This window comes from Urocitellus parryii, chromosome 1 (genome assembly GCF_045843805.1).
Source record: "Urocitellus parryii isolate mUroPar1 chromosome 1, mUroPar1.hap1, whole genome shotgun sequence".
Taxonomy (NCBI): Eukaryota; Metazoa; Chordata; class Mammalia; order Rodentia; family Sciuridae; genus Urocitellus; species Urocitellus parryii.
Genome location: NC_135531.1, coordinates 196446475 through 196460409, shown reverse-complemented (window position 1 = coordinate 196460409; position 13935 = coordinate 196446475). Strand labels below are relative to the sequence as shown.

Below are 13935 nucleotides of genomic sequence, written 5' to 3'. Positions count from 1 at the left end.
TTGGCTTTGGGCTTTAACTTACTAAGCAAGTCTGCTCTAATAAGTTGAGCATAATTTTCGGGGGGGGGGGTGGTCAATTGTGAGTCTCTGCTGCTGGATCAACAAGTGGGGGATGTCTTTGAAAGAAGATCTGGGCAGGCAACACATGAGCTCCCACAGTGGATCTCAGGAAAGATGCATGCATGAAACATTCTTCCATGAGTTGGAACGCTGCTCAACATTTCAAGCAACGTAATGATGAAACTGATGGCACCACTATTTTCAGGAAATTAATTGAGAATGAAAAAGAATGAGGCATACCCAGATATGTGTTGAATTTGCAAAATGTAAGATTATTTTATGTCTAAATATATCCTTAGAGTACAGAGACTCTAATTCATAGTGGGGGCATTTGAATAAAGGAAACCTGTTCTTTATTATTAAAGGAGTTAGATACAATTGGCTTTGGATCCAAAGAGATTTACTTATTAGCTATGAGATCTCATAATGAAATTATTATCTTAAAATATAGGTACTATCATCATTAGCAAACCAAGAAGTAATAATGAATACCTGGAAATAATCCTGTGTAAACTAAATGAGATAGTTCTGTAATATCAGGGCTCCAGTGTTGCATGCATAATATGTTTTGTTGATGAGTCATAGTGCATCTAGAAGTTGACAGGTTCTGTAATATAACATGAGCTGTAAACATAGTCTTAAATTCCAACACAAGTACACAAGATTTTTTTAGCCAATAATGAATTATTGTACAGTTTTTATTCAATTAGTGATTTGAATAAGGCAGGTCTTCAATCTTATTTCTTTGGCAGCATTTGTGAAAGGTATTGAATAGAACACAGACCAAGAGAGCAGGTAATTGTCATTGAATTCCCTTGACAAGGAAAAAAAAAATAACATGACTTGGAAAGTTATAAGCAGATAGAAAGGGGATAATATATATGAGACAAAGCAGAGAGAGTCTACTTGAATTTATCAAATACAGATAAGGATAGAAAATGAGATGGGAAGTGGATCCAAGAGGGATAAAGAGTACATAAATGAATTGAATCAAATATCTTATTGCCTTAATTCGTTTATCCTACTTTTAGTAAAAAGATGAATGTTTACTATATGTCAAGCACTATTATTTATTAGAAATGCAGATGCTTGGATTCATGTAGCTTTTGGTCTAAAGTAGTGGACTATAAAAACAAAATAAAACCCTGCATATATCTGTGTGCACACACAAACACCTGTGTAAATGGCACTATGGAGAAGAATAGAGTGAATTTCGAAGCACATAGGTGTCACTCAAATATAGAGGGAAGGAAGGTTTTTCAGGGAGTTGAGTAAGAGTAAGTGCTAATCCTTGACAAGGAGTAGGGTGGAGAGAAATGTTGGAATGAAAAGTAAATAGGTCAAAATGGTAGAAAATGGAATTGAGGAAAGCCAAAGAGCATAGTAAACAAATGACATGAAATAGAACTTGATACTTTGAAAGGTGATTAGGGGTCAGCAGTTATAAGGTCCTAATGTCCCCTGCAAGTACTATTGATTCATGTTAAGCAGGAAACCAAATCTGGTCAGATATCCATAAGAGCAACAGATACATCTGGAAGATAGTTAGAGTGAGGCTGTCTACCCCATGAATATTGTGAATATATGTGTTTTCTGATCAAAAAAATTTGCTTGAAAACTTCTATCTTGCTACAGGTATCAACTCTCAGAATATGTATATCAACCTAGTCAACTAATATGTATTGAGCACCTTATATACTTCAGGCATGATTCTTGAAATACGAGAAGTAAAAACATAGCCATAGTAGAGGGATGGGATGGGGACAGTAGAAATTTAATATTTACAAATAAATTCCAAAGTCAGTTTTAGGTGTTTAATGCTATGATAAAAAGAGTGAAATTGCCAGAAGAGTTGGCAATGGTAGAGAGAAAGGTTGCAGTATAACATAATTAGGCATCAAGGTAGGCTTTCATAGAAGGTGGGATTTGAGCACAGATGTGCAACATTGTCACTCAGCCATAGAAAATGTTGTAGATGTGCCAGGACCCAAGTTAAATCAATCAGATGGAGATATTTTACAGGTCATTAAAAACATTAGTTTTGGAACTCAAAATAGAACTAGGAATTTGGTTTGAGAAACTAGCAACAAAAGCGGATATTCAATAATACTTGCATTGTTAAGATGAACAATGGATGGGTCAATAAGATCTCAAGGGTAGAATTTTAGAGATGCTTATATTGAAAAGAAGAAAGATGACAAGTGAAGACACTAAAGGCCTCCAAATACTATTAGGTTAGAATGTGGCATCACCATAGCCAAAGAAGGGTTTCAAAAAGAAGATGGCATACATTATTGAGCAAAACACTGCCTCACATAGAAAAAGAATAGTAGAAAAATATAACCTTTCCATTTACATAGATATGTTAAAATTGAACAAGCTAAATGAACTTTTTATCATCAATCTTCTTTTTAAATTTTATATGTATATATATATTAGTTGTAGTTAGACACAATATCTATATTTCATTTTTTTAATGTGGTGCTGAGGATTGAATCCAGTGCCTCACATGAGCTAGGTGAGAGCTCTACCACTGAGCCATAACCCCAGCCCCTCATCAATCTTCTTATTTTTGAAATATGATCATTAACTTACATATAATGTGTAACGATTCATTTAAATCAGTTAGTAAAACCAGTATGAATTTTCTTCACTGTGTTAGAGCTAATAATAATTATAAAATGATGTACTTTTTCCTAGGGTAAAGCCTTGAATTCCATATAGAGTCTACCATAATTTCCTAATAGCAATGATAATTTATCCATATCCATTTAGTATATTTTGTTAAGTTTTATTTGTTTTCTCATTGTATGTTTATTATAATTCCTAATGTAAAAATAAATTGACAAATCACATGTAAAATCTGTTACTTAACTTCATTGCCACGTGCTTAAAATTTTCTTCAGCTTCTTCAAATGACATATTTGCACCTATGTCTAAGATAGAGTGTGCCATATGATCTTACCTATAAGTAAAATCTGAAGTAGTTAATCTCATAGAAATTGAGAATGAATAGTGCTTACTAGGCACTGGGGAGAGCAGAGGTGGGCAACTGAGTCCTGTCAATGGGCACTGTGCCATTGAACAGGAGGAATAAGGACTGATATTTTCTGACACAGCACAGTGAATATAATGGACAATTATGTATTGTATACATTGAAATAGCACAGAAAATAACTATGAATTGTTTTATTAACATTACAAATGATGATGTCGAATTCTTGAGTAGGATTTTATTACATTGAGCAGAAACATATCTTGATGTCATCTTCATAGTGTTTAATGACTCCTGGGTATTTGTTTTGCCAACTGTTATTAATATACAAATGAGTTTAAACAATTGTCAGGAGATTTTTAAGAAATAATAGTTCATTTTATTTTCTTAAATGGTATTACTAAAAAGTAGTAACAAAATATTGGCAACAACTAAATCATTATTCTGCGTTTACATGCATATTTACATTTCATGTATGGGAAGACATGTACAAATATATCCTAGAAGGTGTCTTTGAATGGAAATACATTCATGACTATGTATTCATGACTATGTATTCTATGTATTTTCAGTCTCTTATGTTAGTTGAGTAGCAAGTACTTGCCTCACCAGTGTGTGTCAGATAAAGTCACTTTCCAGTTTAGCTTTTAATAGGAGCGTTTAGGATTCCATGAGATTGATTTAAATAACACATCCTTTGAAAGCTAGAGGCTTGTTGCTGTTGTTTGCTATCTCTTCCAAATTGTGGCAATTTCAGAAAGAATGAAGGACTATATATTTATCCGACAACACTCATACTTATTTGATTCAGTAAACAGATTCATTTTCCTTGGCCACAAAGATCTCTAAATAAAGTGGATACAAATTTATGACTGTTTTACCATTTCCTTGATGCATTTATTTTAATAAAGCTGTCATATGTTTGTGTGTACAAGAGAGAGGGGTGGATTTTAATATAGTTTGTAGTCTTTGATTCTAAGCAGACAACCAATCTGAAAATTAATTTTAACAATTTTTAAAAAAATAAATTTAACAGTGGTAAATATATTCAGTTATTTTAGCTTTTCTCAATACCTTTTAAATTGAGAGTATGTTAGGGATTACTTGATGACTTTTTCTACTATATAAATCCTTGCATTGCCTTAAAACAGAATGTATCTTATCCTTTCATCTATTTCTGAAGATGCAGTGGTTGAAATGTATTATTCTAAGTCTTCTCTCAAATATCATATTGGTATTATGACCATTTCTCATAATATTTTTAAAATTTTTTTCTTTTTAGACTATAATGGAAATATAGAAACTATTAGATTTTTTTAAATTTCAGAGTCCAACAAAAGCAAGGTTCAACAAGTTCTTAAAGCATGGTAGTAGTCTTGGCATTATGGAGGGAGATGGTATTGAGAGAATCACTACTTAATTAGTGCTGTTACCCTATATCACTGAAATCTAGCTTTCATCTTTGTCTTTTATAAACCTTTTAATTTATGATTTGTGTACTGAATTAAAATCATTATAGTATTTTAAATTTTCTGTACTTCTAATTCAATTCCATATATTTGTCATTTACAGTTCTGATAAGAAAGTTTCTTGAGAATTTCTTTTCTTGTTTTGTTTTTATTTTTCATTGTATCATTGGTTCTTTATTAAAGACAAAAGAAGTTGGGATACTTTAAAGAAAGTCATGAGATTGTTCTTTCCTATAAACTTGACATTCATTGATACCACAGGAAAAGTTAGCTGATTCCTTTATTAACTTTTTAATTTAAAGACTATCTCTTTTATTAAAGGGCTTAAGGAAAAATCAAAAATCATTGATTTGTGGATTTTTGTAATATAAACCCTATTCATCTAAAAACTTTGTTGTATAATTTCTATCTAGATGTAATTCCATCCAAAAGCACATGTGACAAAAGCTGATAAAATTGAGGATATCTTGAACAAGCATAGAGCAGCAATGCAATATATGGCACTTTTAGTAAATTTCAGAAATCATATTGTTAATTAAATTGGATCACACACACATTGTTTTCTTCTTTTCCATGATTAGCAAATTTAATAGTTTAGGTGTAAAGCCAGTTTTTTTGGACAGAGGGTTTTGTTTTATGTGCATATTGTATTACCTCCTTAGAAAAGAAGGAAAAGTGTTTTCAACCTTTCTTAGGTGACTACTTTGAACTATAATAGCACCAGCAGGAAATTGGAACACTTTATGGTTCATGTTACTCATGATTTTACAGGAAGTAGCAAAAACATAGCTCTAAACATGACTCAAACAAGACAATTAATCATTGAGCAGAAACTAGTAAATTATGAACCAGTTGCATTAATTAATTGTTAAATCATTTCTCAAAAGCTAGTTAGACATGATAATACATATATACATATGTATTTACTTGAAGAGCAATATTTATATTTAGTTTGATTATATTTCAGTTAGATCTACATGTTTAACTTAAAAGTTATTCACAAATTACTTTCACCATAATTTATGTTCCATTTTGATTGTTAAGTCTCCATTTATCTTCATAGAAATACAAGTTTTACATAAACTTAAAATACCTTTCATTCCATGGTCTTGATTTTGGCTGTTTATTGAATGTTGAAATTGTGAAAATTCTGTAACATTTATCTGCAAAATGTATTTTAATTGCATTGCATCTTCAAAGTATGTTCCATGTGACATCTAAAGATTAGATAAATCACAGAAAATAGATATCTACAGCAGTGAGGATTTATTATAGAATTCATATGTCATAGATCTTACTCTTCTAAATTGAAGAAACTTTACTCTCTAGAATACTCTTTGTGTTGATGATATTTTTGCTGGGATAGATTCCAATCAGATTTACAAAGTCAAAAGGTAAAAATTAGATAAGCAGAAGAACATTATTGTTTTGCCCTATATCATTTTTATCGATTGTTATTCACTGACAGATACCTATGATGAAATTGAAGAAAAGCAGTCTCAGAGAAAAAGTTAGAAATTCAAGCACTATAGGACCTTAATGAGGGACTTTACCATTCGTTTCTTTCTACTATAAATATCAATCTGTAGTCACTTTAAACATCAGCACACGTATAGGTGACTTACAATTACACATCATAGGCCAACTTGTCATTAAGTACACCTTTTATATTATGAGAACTGTATCTTCATGAAAAGATTTAAAATGTAAGAATTACCCCCAATTACCTCTAAAAAATGTTGGATAACAGATTAAATAATGTATTCATTCTATGTATAGTATAAGCATAAAAATATAGAAAACTGGTAGGGAATAGCCAAAATTAAGAAGGTAGAAAGTATGAAAAGAACTGATATGTAAGGTCTCTCTTCCTGTGTTAGGTAAGATTTTTTACTTGCAGCTTATTAAATAAAGGCTAAGTAATCTAAGATAAGGATTGATTTGAGATAAGGTTTTCAATTATTCTGAATTCTACAGTACCATGATGAACAACAGGTTATTTCTGTGATGCTTGAAAACAACTACATGAAGAAGTGAAATCATACTTTTAAATGATCTCAAATTCCATTATTTGTCTATGTTTGCAGGTCTGGCCGTGGATCATTTTAGTGAACGCATATACTGGGCTGACTTTGAGCTCTCCGTAATTGGTAGTGTTCTGTACGATGGCTCTGATTCAGTGATCTGTGTCAGCAGTAAACAAGGTTTGTGAGAGGCTTTTGGTTTTATTTTTGTTATTGAGAGTATTAAATCATAACATCGATATAATTATGAAAGCTTTGCATTATGATTTTTCTTAAATTATGTCTCCTTTTTCTTTGCATTTCTTTTATTGATTAAAATGTTCATTCGTACTAGAATATCAGAGAGACCAGGGCAGAGGACATTCTTGACTTGGAAAAACATGGGCCAGGCTGCCAGATTCAAAAAGTAATTTCCTTCTATGGATTCTGTGGTGTTCCATTTTGAGCAGGATACATCAAATAGTCAAGAGTAGAACATGTGGACCCTACTTTGTCTTTCAAATTTCTGTAACAGCATGCAAGAAACAAATTATTATATGTAATAGAACTTCATAGTAACCATCACTGGTACTGAAGGACCCCATTATCCATGTGAAAAACAGCATATAGAAAATGACAATTTCCTCTACTGCTGGTGACCACAGAATTCTAACTGTGGCCTTTGGGTACTGCACCCATTCTTATTTTTGCTTCTTCCTGTCTCATATTTTTACTCTCTCATTTTGTAGCTCCCTGCCGTCTCTCAAACTTTCCTGGTCTGACTGTATCAGATGTCTCTACTGAGTCTAATTTCTTCCCTGTGACTTTTTTTCCTTCCCTCCCCTGCAACCCCTTCACATATTTACCTCAAGTTATTTATAACACAAATTTTCAGTCTTTATTTTGGCATATTGCATTTCTTAAATAAAGGATAACTTCCTTTTATTTGTTTATTTTTAAATAGGGAAGCTGGAAAAAATAATTGTATCAAATTTTCACTGTGCATCTCCCTAAACGGTATGATTTTTGTATGCAATGACCCAGATGGGAAAAGTCTCCATGATTTTTGTATCAATTAACCAGATGGAGAAAGTTTACATTTCTGTACTATATTAAAATAATGTTAGCTTGTTTCAGCTTAAATGTACATTTTATTTTCTCAAGGAACACCGAAGAAGAAAATATATAAAATTAAATGTTACTTTTTGTTTTATAACCTCTAGATCATAACATATAAATGTTTCTACTTGTTACAAATTTCATTTACCAAAAGTTGGGTTGATAGTTGTTTTGATAAAATGTCTTAAAATTACAGTCACCAAATGTGAAAATTGATGGTCACTATTATTTTTAAGCAACGATGTCATGTGAATGATGGCAGTTTGCTAGTTTGTTTTCCTTATCCTGTTTCTAAAACACTTTATAATAGTGTCAAAGATTTTTAACTCATGATTACCAGTCATTCCACCATTCTATTTAATTACTAATTGGATCCAGAATACGAATTTAGAGTTTAATGAACTGTCTGTTTTGGTGCTACAAATGAGGTCAGCCTGTACCTAGATTTTTATTTGTTAACTGTATAGAAGAAAAAAATTACTCTGCATATAATGACCTTTAGCAAATGCTTGGTGATGTCGAATATGATTAAATTAATGATTGAAATGTTTTTTCTAAATTCTGAGTGACATGCTTAGTATTTATTATATCTCCACTTCCAAGAAATTAATTCCATCAACTTCTAAGCTAATATTAAAATATTCCAATTCTGAAAAATTTTCTTAAAGACCATAAATAAGATTTTCTATGGTGTCTTGGGTAAACTTTTTTTTTAACTTCAATTTATGTATTACAGCTTTTATAATCCTATCTTTTAAAAATTCCAGGATTGTTACATCCACATAGGATTGATATCTTTGAGGATTATATATATGGAGCAGGACCAAAAAATGGTGTATTTCGAGTACAAAAATTTGGACATGGTTCAGTAGAGTATCTGGCTTTAGATGTTGATAAAACAAAAGGTGTTTTGATATCTCATCGCTATAAACAACTAGACTGTAAGTACAATATTTTTTAAAAGTTGCCTACATTTGTGATTGTTTTCTTTTTATCTATTAAAAGTGTACACTTTTGCGAGGCATAGTGTCTCATGCTTGTAAATCTCTTTAATCCCAGAGACTTGAGAGGCTGAGCTAGGAGGATAATAAGTTCGATGACAGCCTCAGCAACTATATGAAAAGGTCTGGGGAGGTAGCTCAGTGGTACAGCATACCTGAATTTAATCTTTCACATATGTATGTGTGTGTGTGTGTGTGTGTGTGTGTGTGTGTATTCCTTAACTATTTCAAGTTTTAACCCCAGTAGATTGAGTAAGTTTAATGTTAGTAACACCAGACTTTTTAAATTAGGGAAGCCAATATACAGATAATACCTAAGTTTCCATTTCTAGTTTAACAGGTATGAAAATGTTCAGCATTTGGCTGAGTATTTTGGAATTAAAATTAATTTTGTTATAAAAGTTATCTATTATTTTTTTCTAAGATACTGAAGAAGACCTTAGGCTTCTCTAGATGAACCATGCAATCTAAGGAATTCATAGTTCATTAGCCACTTTGACCCTTGTTACTGATAACCAAGTAATTACCATAGCATTAACATTCCAGTCTAAAAAATAGCAAGAACTCTTTCCAACAGTTGTAATTTTATTTGATTTATAGTTTATGATTTATTATTATTATTATAGCTTTCCCTTATAGAAGGGAGTAGGAAAATAAATCACTGAGGTAATTATCCTGAAAAATATGTTTCAAATACATTTTCAACTTCAAGTGGCTTTACTTTTAAAACACAGCCCTAGACTGCACTTCAGGTTCTAAGAGGAACTCTTATGCCAAAAAACAATTAGTCACAAGAAAGAATGACAAAGTATAGATTTGAATAGATTCTTATTCCTTTTGGAAAGAATGATTTGGGCAATCGTACTGTTAATGAAAGGTAGTAATTTCTCTTCCTCTATAAAAGAAAAAATATAACATCAAAATGAAATACATGCAGTAAAAATTGATTTAATTTCTTTTTAATATTGCAAATTTATCATTTTGCCTTATTGAATTTTATGTGTTTGAAACCTATTGCAAGTATACTTATATATTTCTTTGCTTTTTTTGTTTTGTTTTCATTAGTACCTAATCCTTGCTTGGATTTAGGATGTGAATTCCTCTGTTTGCTGAATCCTTCTGGGGCCACCTGTTTTTGCCCAGAAGGCAAATATTTGATTAATGGAACCTGCAATGATGACAGTCTGTTAGGTAGGTATTCTCCATTTTTTAGTAAATAATGAATTAGTCCTTGTGATAAATTTTTACAGTTATTACTGAGCATAATTTCCTGTTCTTTTATCAATTTAGCTGCCAGGATATCAATGATTCTTGAATGTCTGTGTAAACTGTTCTTTCTGACAAAGACTTCCTATTAATTCATTCTGCATTTGCTCACAAACATTGAGCACTTGACATGCACTGACTAAATCAGGAACTATGAAGTTACAGAATCAAAGACATTTTTATATAGCTTATGTATTATAGAAGATAATTTTTTTGGAGATGCCCTTCTGCTGTGGGTTTAAACCCAAACCCCAAATCTGATTATTTGTTCATTAAATTTATTTTAATACATTCCTATGGGCAAATGATAATTTTGAAAGCAGAGATTAAGTTATAAACTGAATCTCAGTTTCTTTCATATAAAATCAGATTTACAACAAATACTATTACTTCTCTGATTTACAAATGTGTGGAGGGCTTCTGATCAAGGTAAAACATTGGTTTAGAGACTAAGAACCAATTTAGAAATAAATCTGAGAAAACTCCTCATGCAGTTTAAGTTTGAGAAGCCAAAGTTTAGAATAAACAGTAAAAAAATTGAGTTTGGCAGAATTCCCTTCTTTTCTATTTCATGGAATAATTTGAGGGGGATTGGTATTAGTTCTTCTTTAAAGGTCTTGATAGAACTTGGCTATGAATCCAGGAAGAGCTGGGCTTTAATTTGCTGGAAGGCTTTTGATGGCTGCTTCAATTTCATTACTTGAAATTAATCTGTTTAAGTTTTCTATATCGTCCTGGTTCAATTTGGATAGGTCAGATGTCTTTAAGAATTTTTCCATATTTTCAAGATTTTCTAACTTATTGGAGTATACATTTTCAAAATAGTTTCTGATGATCCTCTGGATTTCAGTAGTACCTGTGGTAATATTTCCTTCTCCATCTTGGATTTTAATAATTTGAAGTTTTGTTCCATCTTTCTTTTTGTTAGCTGAAAAAACAATGAAAATTTGAAATATCATTATAAATACAAAGTGTTAAATAGGAAAAAAATAATAGAAAGAACAAACTAGGCTTGGCATGGTGGTACCAAACTGTAATGCCAACAACTGGAAGTCAGAGGCAGGAGAATCACAAGTTTGAGGCCAGCCTCAGCAAAAGAGGAAGACCTTGTCTCAAAATAAAGTATTAGAAGAGCCAGGGATGTAGCTCAGTAGTAAAGTGCCCATAGGCTCATTCCAAGTACCAAAATAAGAAACAAAATTGTGTGATATAAAAGCAAAGGAAGCATTGTTTCTTAAATATGCAGGTAGACTGATAATAAGCTCTCTCACATTGAAGACATTAGTCCTAATGTGAAAATGTTTTTAAGAGAAAATAAAATCTATACCTACTAAATTTTATGTCACAAAACATATACATATACACATATTTACATACACAATATGTATTACATGTTATATATATTATATATAATACATAAAATTTCCCTTAATTTGCATAAAACCCAATGATAATATATTGTGATTTCTCATATTTTATTATATAAGAAAATTAAAGCATTGAGAGTTTTATTAATAATTTTTTCTCATCTGTGACAAAAACACCTGACAAGAATAACTTAGAGGAGAAAAGGTTTATTTTAGTTGATGGTTTCAGGGGGTTGAGTTCATGATTGAGTGGCTTCATTACTTTGGTCCTGAAATGTGACAGAACATCATAACAGAGGAATGTACCAGAGGAATTTGGCTCAGTCCTGGAAGCCACAAAACAGAGAGATAGAAAGGGGCTGAGGAGAAGATAAACATTCCTAGACTTGTTTATTTTATGCATGAAACAAGGAAGCTTGTTTAAATACACACTTATGCAAGTCTAAAACAGTTTTGGAAATGTTTACTTCACCTCTACTTGAAAGGTGTGACTCCAGAAACTTCCTCAAACCTCATTCTTATGATTGAAAAGAAAATCTTAAATCTAATGAATGTTAAGTAATATTCAATTTGATCTCCATGCATTTAAGCCTTCATACTGGTCTGAAGTACTTCAATCAGGAATGTAAATATGTAGATTTCAGAACTGTTATATTAGTATTAGTATTTTTTTTAAAAAAATTGGAGTTGAGGGACTTATCTCACTATGTTGCTTAAGCTGGTCTCAAAATCTTGGTCTCAATTGACCCACCTGAATTAAGCAAACATATTGTCATTTTAAAAATTGTTTTTTAAAAAATCTCATCCTGTAGTCAATTATTTTCTGGAGATTGCCACATGCATTTACATAGGCATCTAAGATTTTTTTTTATGTTAAAAACTAACTTGCCTGGCACAGTGGCACAGGCCTGTAATCCCAGAGGCTTGGAAGGCTGAAGCAAGAAGATCAAGAGTTCACAGCCCACCTCAGCAAAAGCAAGGCACTAAGCAACTCAGTGAGACCTTGTCTCTAAAAAAAATAAAAAACGGGGCTGAAGATGTAGCTCAGTGGCCAAGTATCCCTGAGTTCAATCCTTCGTACCTCCCCTGCAACAAAAAAAAACTCACCTCTCTATTTCCTATTATCCTCATGTTCCCATTTTATTGTCCTGACCAGAAATTGAAGAATCATCCTAATTTTCCCTTATTTTCTTCAGAAATTAGGGACGCGATGCTCATTTCAGAATTATTGTTAGAATAGTCCCACATTTACTCACTCCACATTATTCTATTTTGGGGCATCGTGTGACCTATTCAGAGGATTTAAATGAAGTCCTCATGATCTCCCTGCCTTCAGTTTAACACCTGCCACTACCTTCACTCTCAGCCTTCTTAGATTCTTCAAGTTTTCTACATTACTTTTATGAAAAAAAAAAACACAATAAAACATCCAATGACCTTCTGTTATTCCTGCTTATCTCTTTAAGGACACTTACCTCTTCTAATTTCTTTCCTCACATTCTTCAATCCAGGTCCAGGCACAGAAAGTATCATTCAGTTCCTCAGGTGCTCACCTTCTGACATGCATAGATGTTACTTTCCTTGAACACTGTACTCAGCATTCCTGGTGGGCACTCAGGAAACAATTCAGACAAATGTCTCATGTTTATTTTGCCAAATAAGTGCTTGTTGAAGTTTAGCAATACACCCTCTAGACCCAACTTTAAGCTTTTCATCTTTCTACTAGATGTGAGCTGGAAGTCAAATTGTCTTTTGTGTTTATATGTATGTGGTATATACTTAGGTACTTAGTATTTACAAACTTTTGGCATTTTAACATTTTCCCAACTTAATATTTACAGAAAATCTGAGTTAAGTTGTATTTTTGTCACTAAGATCCTTTTATAGTATGTATGTAAATGAATCTTAGGTAGGTTAACTTGTATGTTTAATAAAGTGACCAAATGAGGCCATAAAGACAGGTTTTATTACACTTTTCTTATTTTCTTTATATTATATACATTGCCTTATGAGTAAGTCCTTCTTATAAATGCAAAATTTTGGAATATCAATGTGAAACTTACACATATAGAAAATAAGTCATTGAAGTCGATCCAGATGTTCTTGTGATCATTACAGTGGTATAGTCAAGCCTATGTCATGCATGGCCCAATGTACTTTGAGTGATAAATAAAGGCTTTATTGATTTCATGTAATTTTACCATGTAAAAGACACAGCTTTAGCAAAGGGCATATTCTAAAACAGAATGCTTGTTAACATATTTTCAGTTTTGTTTCATTGAATATTGTATCCTGCTCAAAGTAATACAGTATATTTCTAATGAAGGACAGGCAGGTCAACACACACATAAAAGTCACTTGGAAAATGATTATAAATCAATATTTATTTTAAATCATACTAATATATTGTTTAAGATGCTTTTGTATACCCCTAAATGATCATTTCTTATTCTTAGGCAAAATCTTATTTTGTAGTAGATAGGTCATGCCAAATATTTAGTGTCTCGACCCCTCGCCAGCAAGGAAAACACGACATAGAATTCTTCTTTCAGCAGTTTATTCAGGACCCTTGAAGCGTGATGAGAAAACAGGAAAAGAGAGAGAGCAGTTGGTCTGCCCTAGCTTAAGTACCCAGCCCCGCCAATGAACTAGCAC

The 13935-nt window shown here is 32.0% G+C and overlaps 1 protein-coding gene across 1 annotated transcript in view; it reads left to right on the top strand.

The window, feature by feature from the left end:
• Lrp1b (LDL receptor related protein 1B) overlaps window positions 1-13935 on the top strand; it is a 1492917-nt gene that overhangs the window by 1405890 nt on the left and 73092 nt on the right. Inside the window, exons 80-82 of the mRNA XM_077794359.1 lie at window positions 6612-6728; window positions 8414-8587; window positions 9713-9838. Of these exons, the coding sequence (XP_077650485.1) occupies window positions 6612-6728; window positions 8414-8587; window positions 9713-9838 (417 nt within the window). The remainder of the gene's footprint in view (window positions 1-6611; window positions 6729-8413; window positions 8588-9712; window positions 9839-13935) is intronic.